At 35.4% G+C, this 24,976-nt stretch overlaps 1 protein-coding gene across 1 annotated transcript; it reads right to left on the bottom strand.

Moving 5' to 3' along the window:
- Window positions 1–3,626: 3,626 nt before the first annotated feature.
- LOC138335672 (BCL2/adenovirus E1B 19 kDa protein-interacting protein 3-like) lies at window positions 3,627–24,725 on the bottom strand. Its single transcript, XM_069284833.1, is given in 8 exon segments — window positions 3,627–5,514; window positions 6,007–6,156; window positions 6,873–6,943; window positions 8,178–8,220; window positions 15,540–15,574; window positions 15,576–15,647; window positions 15,649–15,695; window positions 24,704–24,725. Coding segments are annotated over 8 exon segments (504 nt in total). The 3' UTR covers window positions 3,627–5,450.
- Window positions 24,726–24,976: the final 251 nt, after the last annotated feature.

The raw sequence follows: 24,976 nt of genomic DNA, 5'->3' as shown, positions 1-24,976 counted from the left end.
TTACCGCTTATTCTCAAAAGGTACTGAAGCGATCTGTCTCAAATTTCATATGTACCGTAGTATGTTTGAAAAAGTTTAAAAAGTAGAGAAAAGATCCATCTTTCCTTTGTCAGATATAGATCATTCTTTGGTGGGCGCCAAGATCCCTCTGGGATCTCTTCTATCTATGGAGCAAGTACTGATTGTGGTTATTTTTTGGGCACTCCTCAGAAGGAATGATCAAAATCAAAACACAAAACCTATTAAAAGTGTTCTTTGTTTTATTTTCATAGTCTTGCGCATTATAACATACAGTACAATGTATCACATATATTTAACCATAAGTAAATCATGCAGTAAATTTGACCAGTAACATGAAGATGGAATAACACATATACAAATTACTTTGAAACAAAGCATCATGTCATAAAAAAGTTCACAAACGTTGGGTACTAAAGGTCGGGGGACAACAGGAGCACTACAAGTACAACATTTGTTTTCTTTAGTTTTCAGTTTGTAATACACAAAGTTTTGATATTCAAGAGAAGCACATATTCAATACGCTTCTTTTTCAGACTTTTTTTTGCATTAATCAATATTGAAATTACCGGTATTCAATCAAATTATATTTCTAACAAAGCAAACAAGGAATGATCTTACGGTAAAAAAATGAAAATAAAGACAACCATTCTGTTTAAAGTGGAAGGAAAGCCACAAAAAAATGAAAATCACATATTGTTTGCAAAGGTGACAGAATTTTTGAAGTGTGCTTGAATTGAATGAACACAGTTTATAATAGAAGAAAGTGTTGAACTAATTAATTGTGTACGTGTTATCATTAGTAAGATAAATACTAAACATACAGCTGCTAAAAAGAAACATTGTCCAGTGTAAGTGATACAAGGCAAACAAATAGCACTATACTTAGGGAAAATAAATAGATAAATAATCAGAGGCTACAAGGTTATAAAGATATGTACAATACATATATCCAACATGAATCTCCAGAAACAATCAACGTCATGATCAAATGTTAATGTTTGATGTTACTCGAGGAACAGGATGAATCTACACAAACATGGTGACCAATGTTTTTGAGTTTATCGTTTGATTATGTACAGTACTTTAATGATATCCAATGTATTTACCCACAAACACTGTGTTTGATAAGTACTTTAATGAAATCCAATGTATTTACCCACAAACACTGTGTTTGATAAGTACTTTAATGATATCCAATGTATTTACCCACAAACACTGTGTTTGATAAGTACTTTAATGATATCCAATGTATTTATACCCACAAACACTGTGTTTGATAAGTACTTTAATGATATCCAATGTATTTACCCACAAACACTGTGTTTGATAAGTACTTTAATGATATCCAATGTATTTACCCACAAACACTGTGTTTGATAAGTACTTTAATGATATCCAATGTATTTACCCACAAACATTGTGTTTGATACAAGAAAAGTTGATGACAAAACAATGAATATTGATTGTGCCCAAAGGGAATGATTATCTGGTTAAAATCAAAACTGTGTCTAAATTCAGGAGACTAAAATGCCTGACTTCACATGATCAAACAGTCCCATCTACATCTGACAACACATCACACCTTGTTTTCTGTCCGTGTTTACACATATGTAATGTAAAGCAGGTGCCCCCTTTTGTATTGGATTAATTTTCTAAAGAGGCCATAAAATCAACCAGAGCCACATCAGACCATACTACCTAAATAGGACCACTACGTTTGACACCTTTATTCCAGCTTTCAGTGTATCTATCTTTTCTGTTGTGTACTGCTAATGGGGAGTCCATGTAAGTCCATGTAATATGTGGATTAAGAATTGTTTAGATAAGTCTGTGTAGGGATAACGAGTCATAAAGACTACATCATCTGTTATCCTCCACAAAAACACTAGGAGAGTTTATATCAGATCTATGGAGGGGAATTATTGGTAAACCAGATATTATACTATATAACATATCTAATACTACAGTGATACAAAATCTTATTAAATCCTTCTTGTCAGGGGAGGTAATACACAAACAAGGGAGATCATTCCCATCAACCAAAAAAACCTAGGGAATTTCTTCTTGTCAGGCGAAATCATCCACAAACAAGGGAGGTAATTCACAAAAGGTATACTACAGTGATACACAAGATTAGGGAATTCTTGTTGTCAGGGAAAGTTATACTCCAGAGAGATATAATGCTTTGAAGAGTTTTAAGGCGTAAGCAAACATGAACAGATACCAAAGCATATAAATAGCTAGAAAATATTTCCATTTTAAAAATGTTTCAACATTGTTTCATTTATCTATTTGTTATTCATTTTATGCATTTTAGGAGCTCAACTTGGAATGAAAATGAATAATCCTAATCTCTTCTATGATCATGAAGCAGAAAACTTTAAATACATGATCAGTTCCACCAGGTAATAATTTCTTTGTTCGAAATTGTATCTAGTTTTATAAGATAGAAATTACTTCAGGCATACCCTTTTTCAAATGGCATTCATCAGCTCTGAGAATTATTCTTCATTTATGAATGCAAGAAATTCACTCTACACTAAAAATATTTACTAAATCAACTTAATCAAATAGAACTACTTAATCTCATCACAACAAATCAATAACGAGGTACGTATAAGGTGTCCACATAACAATAACGTAACAACATTGTGTGCCCAGGATAAGATCAATTAAAATACAATCCATTATATGCCACCATTGTTTATTTTCTATTTTTGTTCCTTCTGGTTTGAGAGTCTATAAATAGTATATCTTATTTTCTATGTCTATTAATTGCTGTGGTTAGTCCTGCGGTTCCCCCCTCCATCAACATTCCCGAGACATATACAATACTTTTTAGACCTAGCAAACACACTTTCCCTCCATCAACATTCCCGAAAAACAATACTTTTTAGCCTATAACCTCACATCACATTCTAAAAGTTGACATAAACTAACCCAATTCTAAAGTTGACCTCTAAAGTTGACCTTAAAGATAAACCCTGACATAGTGTCTGTCTCTTCACATATCTATTATGGTAAGTATTTTGTTATACAGATGTCAAACTTTTCATTGATTCAGATTACCAACTATTTCAAAGGTTTCAAAGGTCATAGTAAAGGTCAAATTTCCAGACATTTTAGAATCTTTCAGTTTAATCACAATGACCCTAACATGAAGTGTATAATGATATCAGAAGTAAATCTTCATTATATAAAGCATACAGGATATAATTCCATTATGATAAAACTTTACAATCAAAAGTTTGGACTACAGAGAAAAGTTAGCGCTTATGTACAGAAATCAGCTTGGAGCCCTACACCTAATGATGTTTTCAATAAAAGCCTTTTGCAATGAACTAAAAAATTATTCATATATTAAAAAGAAAGGAGATTATTTTATCGCTAATAAGTGCATTTAGTATATTATACAATAAAACCCCTATAACTCGAAAAGCTGGGTACCAGATCAATAGTTCGAGGAATACAGGTATTCGATTCATCCAAGGTTGGTCACGATCGATCATCCACAATTAAAATGTCTGATCTCAAACTATGACAAACAATGTGTGTCAATGACATTTCAATTGCCATGATTTTCAGCATTTTTTATTTTTATGAAAGTGGTTTTTGATAGCAATATCAAGTTAAAAAATATATATTACATAAAAATCAACATTTGAAAATTTCTCAATGGCTGCATGAACATCTGTTCACCAAACAATGGTTTAATACTACGTATTTTATGAAACGGGGATATATTTCTGTTTTAGGAATAAGGGGTATTTGATGAATAGCAGTTCGAGCTACCCGGGGTTTTGTTAGAAGAAATAAATAGCGACATGGTTGGGACTGTGCAAACAATTTGACGAATGGCAGGTATTCGAGGATTACGGGTTCGAGTTAGAGGGGTTATACTGTATTTGAAGCTATCATGTATACATTTTGATAAAAGAACAATGTTGGCAATATTTAATATTAAATGTTAAAATGTGGAAAAATGGTGAAGGAAATAAAAACTAAATAAACATAAGTCATTGCAAAATCCGTCCATTGAACATAAAGACAAAAGGAGAGGTTTTATAAAACTCTTGACTAGTATAGTAATTAACACCGTATATAGAATTTGATTTTGTTTTAAAACAAGTTTAACCTGATCACAATAAGGATTTTCCTATCTAAAGCAAACTTATGTACAGAACTGAAAACTATAGATAGCATGAAAACAGGTGATATTAACATTAAGCCCAACACCGTGATTTTATGATAGTGTATTTTACATCCAACAACATACGAAGCTATAAATAGAAATTTTTCATTGCTTTCACTGAATAAAGAATTTTAACAATATCAACAACAAGGTATAATGCTGATTAATTGTGATTCGGGCTAAAAAGCAAGATCATATCACTAGCTCAATGAGCTATAACACAAAATAATGACTCCGAAAACTGAAAATTTCGAAAAAAACTCCAAAAGAAAAATTCTATGAATCGAAACAAGGATTCTAGAAATCCAAAATAAGGATTCTGTAAATATAAGGGCTTACAAATCCTAAATAAGGATCCTTGAAATCCTAAATAAGAATTCTACAAATCCAAAATAAGGATTCTACAAATCCAATATAAGGATCCTAGAAATCCTAAATAAGGTTTCTATAAATCCATAATTAAGATAAGATAAATCTTAAATAAGGATAAATAAATCCTAACAGAAATTCCCCAATTATATAAATCCTAAATAAGAATTTGAAATCCTCAATAAAATTTGAAATAATTCAGCTTCTCTGCTTGTTGCTCAATAAATTGTAAGTACAGATTAAATAAAACTTATTGATATTTCAAAATCATAAAGTTTGGTTCAGAAAAAATACCCAGATCTGATCTCCAGATAGAAAACAAAGATTTACGTAGACTACAATATCAGTACCGGGGTTGATTAAGCATGTAGGAACATTTTCTTCAAGTTTCTCACATTTTTTTGTCTCCATAGGTAATTTACTTCTATTACAACACACGTCATAAATTGTGGCAATGCGTAACATATCATGTAGAAAATTCAGACATTATTTTGTAAATGACAAATTATTTCAACAATTATAAGAGGATTTTTTTTCAAATATAGAGTTATTCCACATAATTCCATAACATGTGGATTATAAGGGGAATTTTTACATTATGTTAATTTCAAATAGAGTTATCCTCATAATTCCCAGAAAAGACTCAATAAGCGATGATGATAAAATTTCTCCGCAAAAGGGAGCAAAAGTGAACCATTTAAGCCTGTGCAGACTCATGTATAATTTAATATGTTTTGATTTTAAAGCCATAAACAGGGAATGTTTCCTGTTAGTTTCACCACAGGTGGATATTCAGGCAGAGGAATCCAAACTTCAAAGTCAGAACATTTTAATTTATCTTGAACGCATCTCCGTGGTGTACTCTAGCTCAGTCCATAGCAGGGGAGGCAACTGTGGCCCAGCTACAGTATCGCTTCAGGCATACAAACATCCTGTAAAAGTCAAAATCACAAATAAGGATATACTTTGTGTTTTTTGCATCATTGACTTTGACAAAAGTTTCAGAATAAATATATATATGAGGACTTTTCTTTTCTTGTTCAGAATACATTCACATCTGTATATAGTTTTTATATCAATTTATCAGGTTTTTATGTTTCTATTTTTATGACAATATGTTTATACCGGTAATACCATTACAGTTGACACAATTTATATGTCATGTGACACACATTCTGCTTATCAATCTTGCACAGATATTAAGGGTAGAAACAAGAAGTTCATATTGGTATAGGCACATTCCAGGTACAGCGAAAATTTCCATGATTATTATAATATGAATAATTTATTTGTTCTATAATGACATGACTATTGAAAATTCTGGAATGGATAATTATTGCATCAATATATAGGTACTAGCTATAAAAGTGTAGTGTTGTAATTAACACATTCTTTAAATCAATCTTGTTTGGACTGTTACTCACACGGCGGCGCCAAGGAAGAAGGAACAGGCATGTGTGAGTAGAAGTTGGGGAAGGTTGTCGATGGTAAACACACCACTCTTTGTCACTCTGATGTTACGAGACGTTGCTTTGTCACGACTAATACGGTGTTTAAATCGTCCACTCCAGTCACTGCACAGACACACAAACATTTGAAAATTATTTCACTATTTTCCTCTTTTTTATCTTTATTTATATATATATAAATAATTTTTATAAACAATTGAAACTTTGATTCTGTGATAACTTCAGTGGAACCTGGTTACGGGGGTATATTGAGATCCTTGGGAAAAATCTAAACTATCGACCTTTGAAGATTTAGATTCCACCAAGTCAATGAATACATATTAACAGGGATTATAACTAATTCCAAATTAAGCAGTGTTTCAATATATCCCATTTCAATTTAAATGGGTTCCATTGTAATGATATATCTTTGTGGAGGTGCATTTATTTTTCATAACCATTTTTGCTAATTGCAAACCTGGGGTATAGTTCAGTCTTTAATTTGTAGAGGGGCATGGTGAGTTGGGTAAGGGGTTAATTATATAAGTCAGGGATTGGATCTGTTGAGTTGGATTATTGTATTGATTTTTGTTTTTGTTTTTTTTTCTAGTGTGTGTGTGTGTGTGTGTGTGTGTGTGTGTGTGTTAGGTTGAGTTGAGTTGAGTTAGAGGTTTGAGTTTGGTGATAGGGGAGGGTGAGTTAGGTCAGCCGAGCTAGGGGGGAGGTTGCGTTGAGTAAGGTGTACGAGTTTTGGGAGAGTCATGTTAGTGGTTTCGAAGTGGTTTGAGTTTGGGGAGGAGGTGAGTTTGAGGAGATTTCCATCTACATGTAATAATTATTACCTTGGTGGGTGAGCCTCAGGTCGGCTTGACCAATCCCAAATCCAGTCTGTGCCTGGGTCTCTGTCAGAGTCCTTCAAACAAACAATATTGATTCATCCATTAATTGAAGTGTTTGCATGCCAACATTCTGATAATTTATGTTATCAAAATTGTACAGGTAGAGCAAAAATAACACTCTTACATTCACAGCGACCTCAAATCTCAGGTCTTACAAGGACCTTTAACTGATCATATTCTATACACGTATCTATATATATATTGTACTCTGTTGATGACTATATGTAAAGATTGACATACCGGTACAATGTATTGTATGTATACAATGTATATAGCTACCATATTTATGCCGTACAATGTATTGTATGTATAGCTACCATATTTATGTCGTACAATGTATTGTATGTATAGCTACCATATTTATGTTGTACAATGTATTGTATGTATAGCTACCATATTTATGTCGTACAATGTATTGTATGTATAGCTACCATATTTATGTCGTACAATGTATTGTATGTATAGCTACCATATTTATGTTGTACAATGTATTGTATGTATAGCTACCATATTTATGTCGTACAATGTATTGTATGTATAGCTACCATATTTATGCCGTACAATGTATTGTATGTATAGCTACCATATTTATGTCGTACAATGTATTGTATGTATAGCTACCATATTTATGTCGTACAATGTATTGTATGTATAGCTACCATATTTATGTTGTACAATGTATTGTATGTATAGATGCCATATTTATGTCGTACAATGTATTGTATGTATAGCTACCATATTTATGTCGTACAATGTATTGTATGTATAGCTACCATATTTATGTCGTACAATGTATTGTATGTATAGCTACCATATTTATGTTGTACAATGTATTGTATGTATAGCTACCATATTTATGTTGTACAATGTATTGTATGTATAGCTACATATTTATGGCGTACAATGTATTGTATGTATAGCTACCATATTTAGGCCGTACAATGTATTGTATGTATAGCTACCATATTAAGGCCGTACAATGTATTGTATGTATATATATATAGCTACCATATTTATGGCATACAATGTATTGTATGTATAGCTACCATATTTATGGCATACAATGTAATGTATGTATAGCTGCCATCTTTATGTAAACTATGTATATGTACACAACATAGACGTTTACGATCTAAATCCATGGAATTATCAGTTTTAGCAATCAACAAAGGAAGGGAGATAACTCATATACAAACAGTTAATGTTTAATTTAGATAACATGGTTACAGTTACCGGTATTGTCATTACCTGTGTAGCCAGTTCATTATTTGGACTGTGTGGACTTTTGGGGCTGAAAGAAAAGAAAAAAAACATAATTAAGTTTGGAATCGATACAAATTTACAACATGTATACCATCAAAATGCAAAACATTAGGTTATGCCTGCCCCTGCAGTGTAAAGATCAGGAATATAATACTTATTTTTCTCACAGTCATTATTGATATGCATTGGCATCTTAACGAGCTACGTATATACATTCTCAATGAATACCTGTAATCAAATTGTAATTTTTCTGTCACCAGAAAGTTTAAGTACTTTGATTCATTGAATTGTGAATGAATAAAAAACCCACATTGGTTTTTTACAACCATGAAATTTGATGAGTCAATTTTAACTTGAGGTTAAAAGGAAATGATTAAGTTCATTGTGTATTATATACTACACACTTACACGGAGGAATCTTTCTTTGTTATTCATGAAACACTGTTTTTGGCAAGGAGCAGTAACCAATTGCAAGAGAAATTCTATTGCCTGCATGCATTTAGTCACGTACATATTTTGTAGTTTATATACTGTATATATCATTATAAATGAGTAGATTTTGAAATGGTAAAATCTTTTAATGTTCTTAATGAAAGCAAATAGCCAAGAATGCTTGACTCATGTACATGAACATGTTCTAAATTTATCAAAAGTAGAAAATGTTTAAGCGTATACTGTATACATGCATGGTGTCAGTAGAAAATCAATATCACTACATGGAGTATATACATAGTGCATGTACAAACTTTCCACAAACATCCCAGCAAACAGGGTGTTGCTCACAACACACAATTGCAAGGCTGTTGAATGTAAGTGTAAATTATTGTCTGACACCCCTTAATTGATAGTTTGCCAGCTGTCAATCACACTGTTGGGTACGGGACAAGACTTTACATTTCTCATTGTAAATACTCTGACATCTGCTCCGACATTTACTTCATCACTGAATATGTACCAGGTGTGTGAGCAAGAAGACATGTATTATATATATATATATATATATATATTCTCTTTATTTAGTTTCTTAGAAACAATGTTAATTGCTCTCACAAAATCATGTAAAAATCGATATCTAACCGCAAGGGAGCTAACCATGTAATATGCAGAGACAGAATACAGCTTATACCTATTGCTGATGATCAGATAATTTTACTGCATATATACATGCCATATTTTTCTGGGAGTGGTAAGGGAGATTGATAACCATTTTAAGGGATTTTGGTCTCAAATAAGGGAGGTACATGCACGGCATGAATATCTGCTTTTTTATGATGAAATTTTATGCAAAATAAACACAAACACATAGTTTCATGGTATGTAACAATTTTGCTTCATTTATGTTAATTATATATCATTTTTCACATTTGCACATGCTAACTTCGCTTTTTGGAGTACAGCATTAATTGGAGTGTAACTGAAACAAGAATTCCACTGAAGTGGATGTGTCGCCTGCACAGCATCACAAAAAATAGTTATTTACAGTTGAAAATATTGTTAATAATTTAGGTGAAGTAATCAAGTTCCATATCTCTTACAAATATTGATGGATTTTGATAAGTATCGAACCCATCTAAGATCTCATTGATATAAAGCAATATACCAAATTTGGTTGAAATCGGACAATAAATATTTAAGTTATTGAGCGGAAACCATGGATTTTTCTGTTTTGATGATTTTAAAGTCCCGTATCTGTTTTGATGATTTTAAAGTCCCGTAACTCTTGCAAATATTGACGGATTTTGACCATTATCAAACACATCTGAGATCTCATTGATATAAAGCTATATCCCAAATTTGGTTGAAATCGGACAGTAAATACTTCAATTATCGCACGGAAACCATTTCCCAGACGCCGACGCCGACACCGACGCCGCCGACATAGTGATACCTAAGTGTCGCCCTTGCGTGCCCTTGCGTTGCAGGCGACACAAAAACTGCATTCATATTGACTTTCACTGACATCAAGGAAAGGATGGGTCTTGAACACCTTTCTTTTCTTCCTTGTAAGGATTTATGATTAGACCATCTCAACACTGATGTAATACGGAGAAATTCGGTTAGCACTGCTGTTCCTCATGTAAAGGTCACAAACTACCTCAAACTGCTGAACTACATGATTCAGTCAGGATAAAATGAAACTTTAATAGAAGCCATTTCAAATTCCCATCATCTTCCTACCGATTTACTTGCCACTTAATTTGAAATCTGATACACACTAAAATTGAAATGAACTTTCAAATTCTGGGTGCATTTGTACTGTATCTCATCATGTTTAAGTACCATATTAAAACAGATATGGTACACTGTTACATTTAATATACACATCATCTAAACTATATATACATGCATCATTTCAGATCAATTATGGTGTGCATTTGCCTAAAATGCTTGCAGCTCTCCTTCACACATATAACTTAAAATGATATCACTATCTGCCCTGCAGGTAGGGCGTTAGAATTGTACCTGCTGTCCCTATTGCATGATCGTAAAAGGCGACTTTTAGGATCTTATCTTTTCTTTTCTTCCTAACTGACTTTATCTTTCTTAATGCCTTCCTTGGCACCGCCTCACTTTTGGCCTTGCGTTGAGCGTTCGCCCCTGTGAGGAAGGCTCTGGGTTCTGTCCCCTGGCCGAGACACACCAAAGTCTATAAAAGTGGTAGTTTCTGCTCCTACTTAGCGCTCAGTAAACGGGAAGTGGGACGACTGGTTCGTCCGTTGTCAGTGTAATGTGACCAGGTGGGGTTTGTTGCTTGGTGTCTTCGGCGGCATGCTTCAGTGATATAGCACTATAAAAAGGGCAATAGTTCCACTATACAAGAAGACACAACATGAGTTTACCGCAGTCTCCCAAAACACGCACCTCGCACAACATACACGCAACACACCGCATACATGGAAGGCCGTCCTTACATGACCATAGCTGTTAATAGGACGTTAATTAATCAAACAAACAAACAAACAAATACACTGTATAAATACGATTTTCTTTCATTTGATGCCTTAATGAAATTTGTTATATACATATGTTTATAATGTCTTTATAAATATATTTATACAGCACAAAGTTGGTGCATCATATGCTAGCCCTTTTGTTATCAGTAAAAAGTATTACTATTATGAATGGATGTGGATGATGGTACATATCTTTGGCCCCAAAGGCTTTAGTTATAATCAGTGTGGTTAAGGTGTAACATTACACAACTAGGTCTAGCCTCCATCTCTGGGATGCAATTTGGAGACACAAAATTGTAAGTTAGCAAGTTGTCAGGTACTGCTTTCTGTAGGTGGATGATTTTTCACTGAGAACTCCTAAACTGTACATGTTTTCTGTAAGTTTAGGTAGAATATATATATATGACATCCTTTGGCTTCAGCCCTAGGCCTACTCCATCCTACGCCTACTAGATACATTACATAATATACCACAGCCTCCCAATTGACACACCACCAGGCAGTATACATTATACATTACATAATATACCACAGCCTCCCAATTGACACACCACCAGGCAGTATACATTACATAATATACCACAGCCTCCCATTTGACACACCACCAGGCAGTATACATTATACATTACATAATATACCACAGCCTCCCAATTGACACACCACCAGGCAGTATACATTATACATTACATAATATACCACAGCCTCCCATTTGACATACCACCAGGCAGTATACATTATACATTACATAATATACCACAGCCCCCCAATTGACCCACCACCAGGCAGTATACATTATACATTACATAATATACCACAGCCTCCCAATTGACACACCACCAGGTATTATACATTATACATTACATAATATACCATAGCCTCCCAATTGACACACCACCAGGCAGTATACATTATACATTACATAATATACCACAGCCTCACAATTGACACACCACCAGGCAGTATACATTATACATTACATAATATACCACAGCCTCCCATTTGACATACCACCAGGCAGTATACATTATACATTACATAATATACCACAGCCCCCCAATTGACCCACCACCAGGCAGTATACATTATACATTACATAATATACCACAGCCTCCCAACTGACAAACCACCAGGCAGTATAGACATGTACATGCCTAGTATTCGCAAACAAACATATTCCTATTCAATATTGCGCGTCGTAGCATACAAAATACAAAACGTAAAGTCATGTGAGCTCGAGGCACCCACACAAGTTGACTGACAGCTGGCAATCCCTCAATCACAAACATACAAAAAATATACATAAGAAAATTAACAAAAACAACAGAATTTCTTATGAGACGGTTTTTGCCCATCCATGAGCTCTTCAGGCAATATATATATATACTTAAGCTTGTACCACCTAAGTTTCTAGTCATGGACATTGATCTTGTGACCTATATATATATAGTTGACCATCTGTTGAACCTAGAGTTTAAGTTGACCCTCACACACCTGGAGAAACTGGACAAAAAGCTTATCCTATAGCTAATATACCTCAAAAGACAAGAGATTAAAAGCTGATCCTATATCGCTAACATATATATAGATACACCTCAAAAATATGAGATTAAAAGGTGACCCTATAGCCTATAAAGACTGAATCTAACTGTACTTGACCCCGACCACAGGAGATTTCCATCATTATATAATCAAACCTTCTCCTACACTATCCAATCCAGGCCAATACACAAATTTGTGTTTATACATGGTTATACATGGAGATGGTCCATGTGTATATATCTCAATCTTTAGTATGTACTGTATACTTGTTGTTGAAGTCTTACAATGTTTTCTATAAAGACCTGATAAAACACGGGCAGTCCCTTGAATTGTGGACCAGTCATGTCAAAACATTCTACTTTAGCTTATGTAACTTTATGTTCTAAATACTATCAAAATCCACAATGACTTCCTGTGGGCCATCTTTTTCATCAATCAGTCCTAAAATGATATATGCATAATTAGGATCCTATGGGAACATATGCATGAAATTTAAGAAAGGTCCATTATAATATGACTGAAGGCAAGGCCTTAAAGGACGCAGCCAGATGTTTCAGTAACCATTAATTATACAATGTAAAAAAGTTCAATTTACGGAAATAACAGAGCCAAATTTTCTGTTTTTATTCATATATTCACGCTCTGTTCTTGTCCCAAAAACCCCATTTGAGAAGGAAATCCACAGCTCAACTCGATTTGCGATCTTCTAAAAAGAGAAGTCTTCTCAGAAGATATCCAGCCTATAGAGGGAAGAGCTTCAAGAAGTAGAAGAGCTACAATCAAGTGAACGGAAGTTATATCTAGGAAGTAGAAGATCTAGAGGGCAAATCGAATTTGACTCACATAAGAGAAGGAAGAAATTTTTGATAATTTTCCATAACAGATATTCAGTTTTGGGTCAGATAATTATATTGAGAGGTGGTTTATCACTTGAACGCTTGCAAATAAAGAGCAATAGCACTAAGCTTCTGCCGGATGAAGACTACGTTTGTCGGGTCATAAAAGCGTTTGAACCGCTTGATTATATATTAAGCTGACTTCAAAGCATCACATTCACGCTGATGGGATTTTTTACAGTGGGTAAAAGAATGGCAGCCGCAAACTGAAGCTGTTAGTGTGTAGGATTGAATTTTGAAGATTGGGTTTTTCTTATATTTTCATGTATGCGTTACCTTAGAAGTTCTTTGCACTTCGTGCCCTGTGCCCTTATAATTACATTTTGAGTATTATATATAATAGCGGTAACAAACTTAAGTTTACCCAAATTATCAAAATCCAAGTTGGCTGCCATCTTATTCACTGTTCAGTCCCAAAATGCAATATATATATGCATTAACCAAGATACCAGATCATCTGATAACCAAAGCCATTTGGTAGGACAGATCATTGTTACTACACATATATATATATATATATATATAATTTTGTTTTTATACCACAATAATATTGTTCTCCCTTACTTTTGTTTAGAGGTAATCTAATAACTACAAGTACTGTACATGTATATAAGTGAAAATTAAAGATGATTTTTTTTTCCGATCTGTTACAGGTTTTTATATTGTTTAACAGTATATAATCTGGATATATATTACTTATAATGTAATATAGTTAAGAAAAATAAAGTTTCAAATCATAAAAACCAATACTGATATCCAAACCTGGCTACAGGTATATATAATTGTACAATTGATGAGGATGTACTTCTGTTTAGCATGATATATTATTCTCATCAAAAACAGATGTTCTTTCTTGTATAACCATATCTATGTAATCAGGTTTTGTTGATTATCTCCCCTGACAAACAATCACTTTCGAATTTTTGCTTTATTTATATATATATAAAGTAATTTTTGAAACAAGTATGTGAGGAGTGAGTTACCTCCCCCTGGCTGATGATTCTCTGACTTCTCATGACTGATAATACGATTAGTAATTTTTACATGTACATAAATCGATTACTAATCGATTAATCGTTTGAATTGAAGGCAACTATATTGTTTACTACTGACTACTGAAAACGTCCGCCATGTTTATCATCATAATAACAACCTAACGTTACCGTATAATATGACAGAGGACATGCCTTATATAATATAAGCCTACCAACAAATAATAAAAGATTTATTTACAAAACAAACGTATTTTATCCCAAATTAGCTCTGAATTCCGTTCCTGTGTTGTCTTCCGTAACATCGTTTAAATCAAATCTGCTAACCCGCTGTTTTGACGTGACCTTCACACGTACGACTAATCAACCAAATCTGGCCGCCACGGAGCGACATGACCAAATTTTTGTCAATGAACTTATTTATTTCCGTGATCAAAAAAATAAAATAAATCAACAACTCTTATATTCAATTAGAATATGAACAAAAACTTTCTTTTTATATGATAAACACATGCAATAGTAAAATTTAAATGTTCAAGATTACTGCTCCTTCCGCTCCCGAGCGTCCCGGCGGCGATTAGGCCTCCGTGACGTAACAACATGGAGTCGATCGCTAGTGAAAATTGGCGAACAGCGTGTTGCAAGCTTTCTCATGACATCCACTTTTTCATTGATTAATGACTTTAACTTCCACAGAGACGTAATTTAACAAGTATTTCTCACATCATTTATGTTTTGTTGAGTTCAAAACATGTACATAAAGAGATGAAACTCCAGTCGGAATGGCTTACTCAGAAATCCATGATCTGTCAACGTGTTTAGTCAGCTTACAATGCACTGGCTATGCATGTTACGATTAACGATTAATAAAATCTTTAATCGATTATCAGCAATTCGCTTCATTAATCTAATCGCCTCCGATTATTCGACTAATCGTTTCAGCCCTAATTGTAAATGGTGAGTTACCTCCCCCTGGCAGATGATTCTTTGCTGTTAGCCCTGTGAGGGTGTGCGTGATTCCTTTTGTGCCTCTATGAGCAGCTTTTCCAAGTTTCCATTGTATATAGACTGAGGGTGCCAGTGGATCCTGAGGTCCTGAGTTATTCAGCTCAACCCAGGAGTCTGAAAATTAGGAAAGGAAAAGTTAATTATGAACATAACTTCAAATGAATCTTATTTTCTTAACCTCGTAATCATATAGGAATGAACATGTTAATTCTTCAAAATTATTCCTATACTCTCACCACAATCATTCTTCAAATATTTCTGATCACATATGGAACTAGTTATAATTACCAACTGAAGTAGGTGTTTTAAATCCTTATTTAATAAAGTCCCAAAATCTGTACCAGTAATACATCTTGCTGAAGAGCTTATAAATAAATGCTGGAATTTTTTCATATATACATCACAAATGAATAAACATTAAGCAGATAAAATGATGAGCTTGTAGGGAAAATACTGACAAACCCTTTGTAAATATCTAAACTATATATATATCTTGAACAGGTTCAATAATGAGTTTACAGTCACTATACATACCAGGTATGCAATATTATGATTTTTTTTTAATGGCTATGTAAATGATATACACAAAATAAATAGTGCGATCATATTTTAACGCAGGTATATTCTAGCTCGTAAAGCACTGAAATAAGTTTACATTTACACTCAGTCAGTGTAGTTTATAGTGATGAGGAATTAAATGCCTGCAATGTGACAAGCAAACATGCATTATTTCCACTATGTAACAACAAAATCTATCACTTTCACTAGACTCGACTGACAAAGACATTAATACAAGAATAGTGTGTATGAGTTTTAGGTTTACAGTGATGAGGATGAACAGTGACACGAATTCTAGATTCATGAGTTATAGATAGCTAAATAACAACAAAACATATGTATGGGAGCTAAATGTACTCCATCAGTGACCAGGGCCAGCTGGCTCTAAGCTTAGATAGGTATATCACAATACTCCTACATAAAACAAAAGGTCCAAGGGGCCAGAGCACTACTTTCTCCATATGTTATAGCATACATCTTAATGAACAACAAAAACGTACCAATATCTCCAGATACAACAAATGATATATATTGATTCATTGATTTGGTGAGATCTATAGGATGTTGTGGGCCTTCATTATGTAACACCCTCTGTGACTGACTACCAGAGATGGACCATGTCTCCAGGCCCTGAGGCTTAACATATGTGTATACATTCTAGATGTATGTTGGTTGTAAACTATGAGAATAACCTATTATAGTAGAATGTAACTGAGAAGAAAGATCAATGGTTTTCAGGACATTTCTATAGACTATAAATTCTCAACTCATAGTATGCATATATGATGGTCCAATGGTCAAATTAATATCTTGTATGTCCCATAATTACATACAGACATATATATAGGTGTCCGTCCAAGATCATGCACATGGGTGAGGAATTGTTTACTCTAGTAACATCTACAGATGATATATGGTTTATTTAGAAACTAAAACAAAATAAGGAGTTTTAAACTGTCAAAAGATTTGCCACGGCAGTCACAGTACAGATGTTGAACGCCACAGGACGTAATAAAACGGGACTGGTGTAACAAAACGTAACTGTTAAACAGTACGTGGTCCGTGGTTGAATGGGCAGCAAGCATATTCCCCAGAATCTCACACTGATTTTAAGTTTTGTGACGTTCTGTTGTGTTTTTTTCCACGTTTTATCACGGTTGATGCAGATTGGCTGCACGTTTTGTGCCGTTTTGTCCAGGTTTGTCAAGGTTTTGACGGCAAGCCAAGGTGGATGTTAACCGTTTTGATGTGTTCTGTCAAGGCACATCACGGCTTGTAGCAGTTGAAAGCCTGACGTGATACGGCGTGTTACGTCTTATTACGGTCTTACGTTGCAAGCAATATATGATGGAGTATCATAGCCTGGCCTGGTACATATTTGCTACTTCATGGATTATTTGTATTAATAAATAGAAGTAGTCATTATCAAACACATTTAAACCATCAAATTATACCAATTAAAGCTATCAGTGCAAAAGGCAGATTAAGTGAGAACCATTGCAGAAAATAAAATACTTTACTGGTTTATCGTCTTTATGACTGCATTTATTTCCAGGGTTTTTTTCACCAACTTTATTATAGACATATGTTTGACTGTATTTGAAAATCAGTTAATTCACATAGAAAATAGTAACTTTGTATAAATCAGTATTTATTTTACTGCAAGTAGTACAGATTGGAATTCATTAGCAAAATGTAACAACGCTTTTAATTAGAATTTGAAGGATATCTATATATAATTTAATTTCCTATGTTACACTAATTTCTTTTGGTTACATCTTTGAGGTTATTTTTCCATAGACAGAAAGAAGTGTATGTCATATTATGACGTCATACAAAACATGTTCGCGGAATATATCTAAAATGGCACAGTCATTGGCCAAACTGATCTATTGGATAAGAAATAAATTCTCCACAACTCAATTCGACTTTTGTAAAAGTAAGAAAAATTATGAAAATCAATGCCTAATTAGAGCCTGATTGAGTTATCTAAATTAAATTATAAGCATTATTCTAAATATCGTTTTTTTAATGAAGTCATAGACACAAAACGGCCGGACATTCTTTTTCATAGAAGTGAAGCATCTATGAAGAAAGTCCTTCCGTTTTTTTGTCTATGCCTTCATAAACCCATAAAATATTGAGAATTATGCTTAAATATATATATTATGAATTTATGCTCTTTAAATAAGAACAGTGGACAACATGCTGATCTCATGAAATTTTTCACATATACTCCAGCAGTCAGCAATACGTACTGTCACTTGTAATATACATGTACCATATACTCTGTATGAACTTGACTTGGCCATGAGCATGTACATGAAGAAATGCTTGGAATGTCATATTTATATATTTCCTACATAATCTACATTGTTTTTCAGTACAAGAATATGTTATGCTTTTAACATTAGTAAGCAATTTGTCAGTTTATAACAATATGTTACGGACCAGGTGATTTTCTTCAGGTACAAACTCAAGCTATATACATCTTAATTAATTCACTATAAAAGGTAGAACAAAGCTAATTCACCTGGAATTAACAATATTCAATAAGACTATAGACTTCAAACTGAACTTAATTGTCTATCTATCAAGGCTGTCTCAGCTCTGGCGGCCAGCTGGGCGTCTCCATGTTTTTGGCCTCTGATCTGATACATCTCTTTCGGTATCTAGCTATAGGTCCTTCAGTAGAACTTCAGTCGACCTGATGTGACATTTATAGTTAGTAAAGTTAATTCATTAACTACTACTGGATAGTCACTCTCAAATGTTAAATCATGATGTAGTTTGATACAGAGAGTTTGATACCTCAATACAGAGATGTTTTATTACGAGGCCTTACCAAACAATTATCATGACACACATATACTATAGTATATCTCCGGACCTCAGTTATAACACAGTATATCTCCGGACCTCAGTTATAACACAGTATATCTCCGGACCTCAGTTATAACACAGTATATCTCCGGACCTCAGTTATAACACAGTATATCTCCGGACCTCAGTTATAACACAGTATATCTCCGGACCTCAGTTATAACACAGTATATCTCCGGACCTCAGTTATAACACAGTATATCTCCGGACCTCAGTTATAACACAGTATATCTCCGGACCTCAGTTTAACACAGTAATCTCGGACCTCAGTTATAACACAGTATATCTCGACCTCATTATAACACAGGACCTCAGTTATAACACAGTATATCTCCGGACCTCAGTTATAACACAGTATATCTCCGGATCTCAGTTATAACACAGTATATCTCCGGACCTCAGTTATAACACAGTATATCTCCGGACTTCAGTTATAACAGAGTATATCTCCGGACCTCAGTTATAACACAGTATATCTCCGGACCTCAGTTATAACACAGTATATCTCCGGACCTCAGTTATAACACAGTATATCTCCGGACCTCAGTTATAACACAGTATATCTCCGGACCTCAGTTATAACACAGTATATCTCCGGACCTCAGTTATAACACAGTATATCTCCGGACCTCAGTTATAACACAGTATATCTCCGGACCTCATTTATAACACAGTATATCTCTGGACCTCAGTTATAACACAGTACACTTTCAACACAGTATATCTCTGGACCTCGGTTATAACACAGTACACTTTCTCTATATAGTCCACCTCATGGTGTATATATATATAGCCTGAAGCTGTAGGTGACTATGACAGTCAGTACAATCTATATGTATTGACAGATCCAGATCCGAGAAAAGTTTTGCAAACTTAAGTTTTCCACCGATGAAGGCTTCATCTATTGTACATCATCTCGTAATTGGCAAATACTTATTATCATGGAATATGAAATGCAACTCAATATTAGCCATAATTCAGAGAAGAAAATTGCAACAGACAGGAAGTGAGTGTTTTAGAGATTTACATATGAAAGTTGGTCGTGATGCAACTAACAGATAAATCTTAAAAACTCTGTTCTCCAGCTGTCTGTTGTTGAGATTGTCTCCTCTGAATCATCGTTTCCTCTACTTTTTCAATCCCCTAGCCTGCATACTTCTGAGTAATGTTAACCCAGATGGCTGGTGAAGGAGCCATTTTTCCACCTGCGAAACACTCTTGGTGTTGCAATTGGCTTTACAATTTTGATATTTATCAATATAATTAGCTAGTTATAATAAACCAAATCCCTCCCAGGGGCCTGCAAGTTTCCCAGATAACTTGATCCAGTCTCCTTCTTTCTCTACCTATGACGATGTACATTTTCTTCCATTTTATCAAAAAGAAAAGTAAGAATACCAGATAATGTGAATATTGTATACATGTAGACAGTATTAATTTGCATTTAAAACCTGGCTCTTCATTTCAGATCAGATAACAGGATATTAAAGATGCTCCACCGCTGACAAATGGTATTTTTTTCAAAAACAGGAGCAGACTATTTAGTATTTTTCTTTAGTTAAAAAAGTTACTTACTTTACACCATTACCACCATTGAAAAGTTTGAGCTTCTAATTTTACTTCAAGTTAAAAATATGAAAAATAATTAATTGCATCCCGAAAAAATTCCGTGTCACTATATCCTATATATGGAATGAATACTGATTGCGCATGCACCAAAGGCGATATAATTTATTTTATATTATTTTTTGTGTTAATTAGACATATATATACACGATTAAACACCAATTATCGTTCAAATGATGAATATCATTTATGCTCTGTTGGCGGTGGAGCATCTTTAATAAATGCATTTTTTATGATTTTATGCATATTTATTTTTTGCCTAAAATGTGTATGCCATGCATAAGATCCATTTTTTTAATCAGTGATCCAATGTGACTACTGTCGCATGTAAAGGCTTTCTCAATGTATGCACTTATTCCAAAGGAATTTCAACAAAATTTATGACTGAAATGAAATCACGGTGTCTGTCATGCATGCAACACTCATATTAGAGATGGTCTGATGACTTACTACAAAACCACAGTATATGACCATATGTGGACATGGTGAGACAGATCTCTTCATCATGATCACAGATGATTGTATACATGTATCCTCCATCACAAATTTGTCTGATCAAAAGCCATCACATGTACCAGGACAATATATGTCAGTAATCAAGATTTGATGAAACAAGAGGCCCAGAGGGCCTGTATCGCTCACCTGGTTTGTAATGCCTAGTAAGGTTCATTGTTTCTTTTCTGAAGGAATTTGAATATTTACCTCTAATTCCCCTATTGGGCCCCACTCTTTCTGCTCAAGGGGGTCAGAGCCAAAAATTATAGGAATTCTGTTAACCCCAAGGATGTTTCTGGGCCAAATTTGGTTAAACTCCAAGCAGAAACTCTAAGACTAGTAGCGATTTATAGGATTTACCTAAATTTCCCTATTGGGCCCCGCCCCTCCTGCCCCCAGGGGGTCAGAGCCAAAATTTATACAAGTTCTATTCTCCTTCCCCCAAGGATGTTTCTGGCCAAATTTGGTTTCAATCCATGCAGAACTCTAGGACAAGTAGCGATTTATAGGATTTACCTCTATTTCCTCTATTGGGCCCCGCACCTCCTGCCCCCGGGGGGTCAGAGCCAAAATTTATATAAGTTCTGTTCCTATTCCCCTAAGAATGTTTCTGGCCAAATTTGGTTACAATCCATGCAGAACTCTAGGACAAGTAGCGATTTATAGGATTTACCTCTATTTCCCCTATTGGGCCCCACCCCTCCTGTCCCCAGGGGGTCAGAGCAAAAATTTATACAAGTTCTGTTCCCCTTCCCCCTAGGATGTTTCTGGCCAAATTTGGTTACAATCCATGCAGAACTCTAGAACAAGTAGCAATTTATAGGGTTTACCTAAATTTCCCCTATTGGGCCCCGCCCCTCCTGTCCCCGGGGGGTCAGAGCCAAAATTTATACAAGTTCTGTTCTCCTTCCCCCAAGGATGTTTCTGGCCAAATTTGGTTACAATCTATGCAGAACTCTAGGACAAGTAGCGATTTATAGGATTTACCTCTATTTCCCTATTGGGCCCCGCCCCTCCTGTCCCGGGGGGGGGGGGGGGGGGGGGTCAGAGCCAAAATTTATACAAGTTCTATTCCCCTTCCCCCAAGGATGTTTCTGGCCAAATTTGGTTACAATCCATGCAGAACTCTAGAACAAGTAGCAATTTATAGGATTTACCTAAATTTCCCCTTTTGGGCCCCGCCCCTCCTGTCCCCGGGGGGTCAGAGCCAAAATTTATACAAGTTCTGTTCTCCTTCCCCCAAGGATGTTTCTGGCCAAATTTGGTTACAATCTATGCAGAACTCTAGGACAAGTAGCGATTTATAGGATTTACCTTAATTTCCCTATTGGGCCCCGCCCCTCCTGTCCCGGGGGGGGGGGGGGGGGGGGGGGGGGGGGGGGGGGGGGGTCAGAGCCAAAATTTATACAAGTTCTATTCCCCTTCCCCCAAGGATGTTTCTGGCCAAATTTGGTTACAATCCATGCAGAACTCTAGGACAAGTAGCGATTTATAGGATTTACCTTTATTTCCCCTATTGGGCCCCACCCCTCCTGTCCCCAGGGGTCAGAGCAAAAATTTATACAAGTTCTGTTCCCCTTCCCCCTAGGATGTTTCTGGCCAAATTTGGTTACAATCCATGCAGAACTCTAGAACAAGTAGCAATTTATAGGATTTACCTTAATTTTCCCCTATTGGGTCCCGCCCCTCCTGTCCCCGGGGGGTCAGAGCCAAAATATATACAAGTTCTGTTCTCCTTCCCCCAAGGATGTTTCTGGCCAAATTTGGTTACAATCCATGCAGAACTCTAGGACAAGTAGCGATTTATAGGATTTACCTTAATTTCCCTATTGGGCCCCGCCCCTCCTGTCCCCCGGGGGGGTCAGAGCCAAAATTTATACAAGTTCTATTCCCTTCCCCCAAGGATGTTTCTGGCAAAATTTGGTTACAATCCATGCAGAACTCTAGGACAAGTAGCGATTTATAGGATTTACCTAAATTTCCCTTATTGGGCCCGCGCCCCTCCTGTCCCCGGGGGGTCAGAGCCAAAAATTTATACAAGTTCTGTTCCCCTTCCCCCAAGGATGTTTTCTGGCCAAATTTGGTTACAATCCATGCAGAACATTAGGACAGGTAGCGATTTATAGGATTTACCTCAATTTCACCTATTGGGCCCCGCCCCTCCTGCCCCTGGGGGGTCAGAGCCAATATTTATACAAGTTCTGTTCCCCTTCCCCCAAGGATGTTTCTGGCCAAATTTGGTTAAAATCCATGCAGAACTCTATGACTAGTAGCGATTTAAAGGAAATGTTGACGGACAGACGGACGACGGACGGCGGACGACGGACGGACGGACGACGGACGACGGACGACGGACGCCGCGCCATGACATAAGCTCACCGGCCCTTTGGGCCAGGTGAGCTAAATATAAATACCTGGAAAAGTACATTATAAACAAACAAGTTCACTATCCATCTCTAAATCAACAGATAGGTATAAATCTGTCCATGCCAACGCTGTTGTGACTTTGAGTGGTCTTTTTAGACAAGTATACCACATGAACAGGTACTGATACTTTGATGGTTATTATAGACATGTTTGACTATACAGGGACAGATACTTGGGGGGACTTTAATTTATAGACAGCTGGTGGGACAGTATATATATGTACATACTCTTGGTGGTATAAATATAGACAGGTTTGACTGTATACCACAGGTACAGATACTTGGGTGGTCTTTATAGACAGATTTGACTGTATATCACAGGTACAGATTCTTGGGTGGTCTTTATAGACAGGTTTGACTGTATATCACAGGTACAGATTCTTGGGTGGTCTTTATAGACAGGTTTGACTGTATATCACAGGTACAGATTCTTGGGTGGTCTTTATAGACAGGTTTGACTGTATATCACAGGTACAGATACTTGGGTGGTCTTTATAGACAGGTTTGACTGTATACCACAGGTACAGATTCTTGGGTGGTCTTTATAGACAGGTTTGACTATATCACAGGTACAGATTCTTGGGTGGTCTTTATAGACAGGTTTGACTGTATATCACAGGTACATATACTTGGGTGGTCTTTATAGACAAGTTTGACTGTATACCACAGGTACAGATTCTTGGGTGGTCTTTATAGACAAGTTTGACTGTATACCACAGGTACAGATACTTGCAATTGTGTGGTTTTATAAATGGGTTTGAGTAAATGTACACTTAACTGGCTACGGCTTGCATAGAGATATTTTTACCATGAAATTTGAAACATGGATTAACAGCCGCTAGCATTAGCCAGCAACATAAATCTCCAAACATTGACATACCTGGTAATATATACCCTAAAACTACATTGTGGACCAGCAGAATTCTTTGAAGAATTAAATGTTGTGCTATAGATGCATTGTGTATGTGCTATATATATGTAGCAAATGAAAAACATTACTCATGTTTACAAATCTGATTCTAGCAGAAAAGTGCATCGACATCATGAATTATGTAATTTTAATACTGTGCCAATGACATCCAGCTGCACACACTAATCTGTGCAGCTTACCTTGATATCTTTTCAGTTACTTACCTGATAAAATTAGTCTGGACATAGCGATTACAATAATCTTTGATAGTGATTCTGTGAAGCCTAGTAACTAATCTGCTGTCTTCAGAAAAAATATAGCTTCAGAGACATTAGATAATATATGACACATGATGGCGATGGCATCATGGCGCAGTGCCAGACACAATCCTACTATTTATGTAGGGACTGTTATTAACTATAACAAATATAATACTGCCCTGGCAACATCAATTTCATAAACACCAGACATACATATAACTTGAGTACGCCAGGTAC

Source organism: Argopecten irradians, chromosome 11 (genome assembly GCF_041381155.1).
Source record: "Argopecten irradians isolate NY chromosome 11, Ai_NY, whole genome shotgun sequence".
NCBI lineage: Eukaryota > Metazoa > Mollusca > Bivalvia > Pectinida > Pectinidae > Argopecten > Argopecten irradians.
The sequence above is the reverse complement of the archived record's forward strand: the minus strand, read 5'-3'. Positions and strand labels throughout refer to the sequence as shown.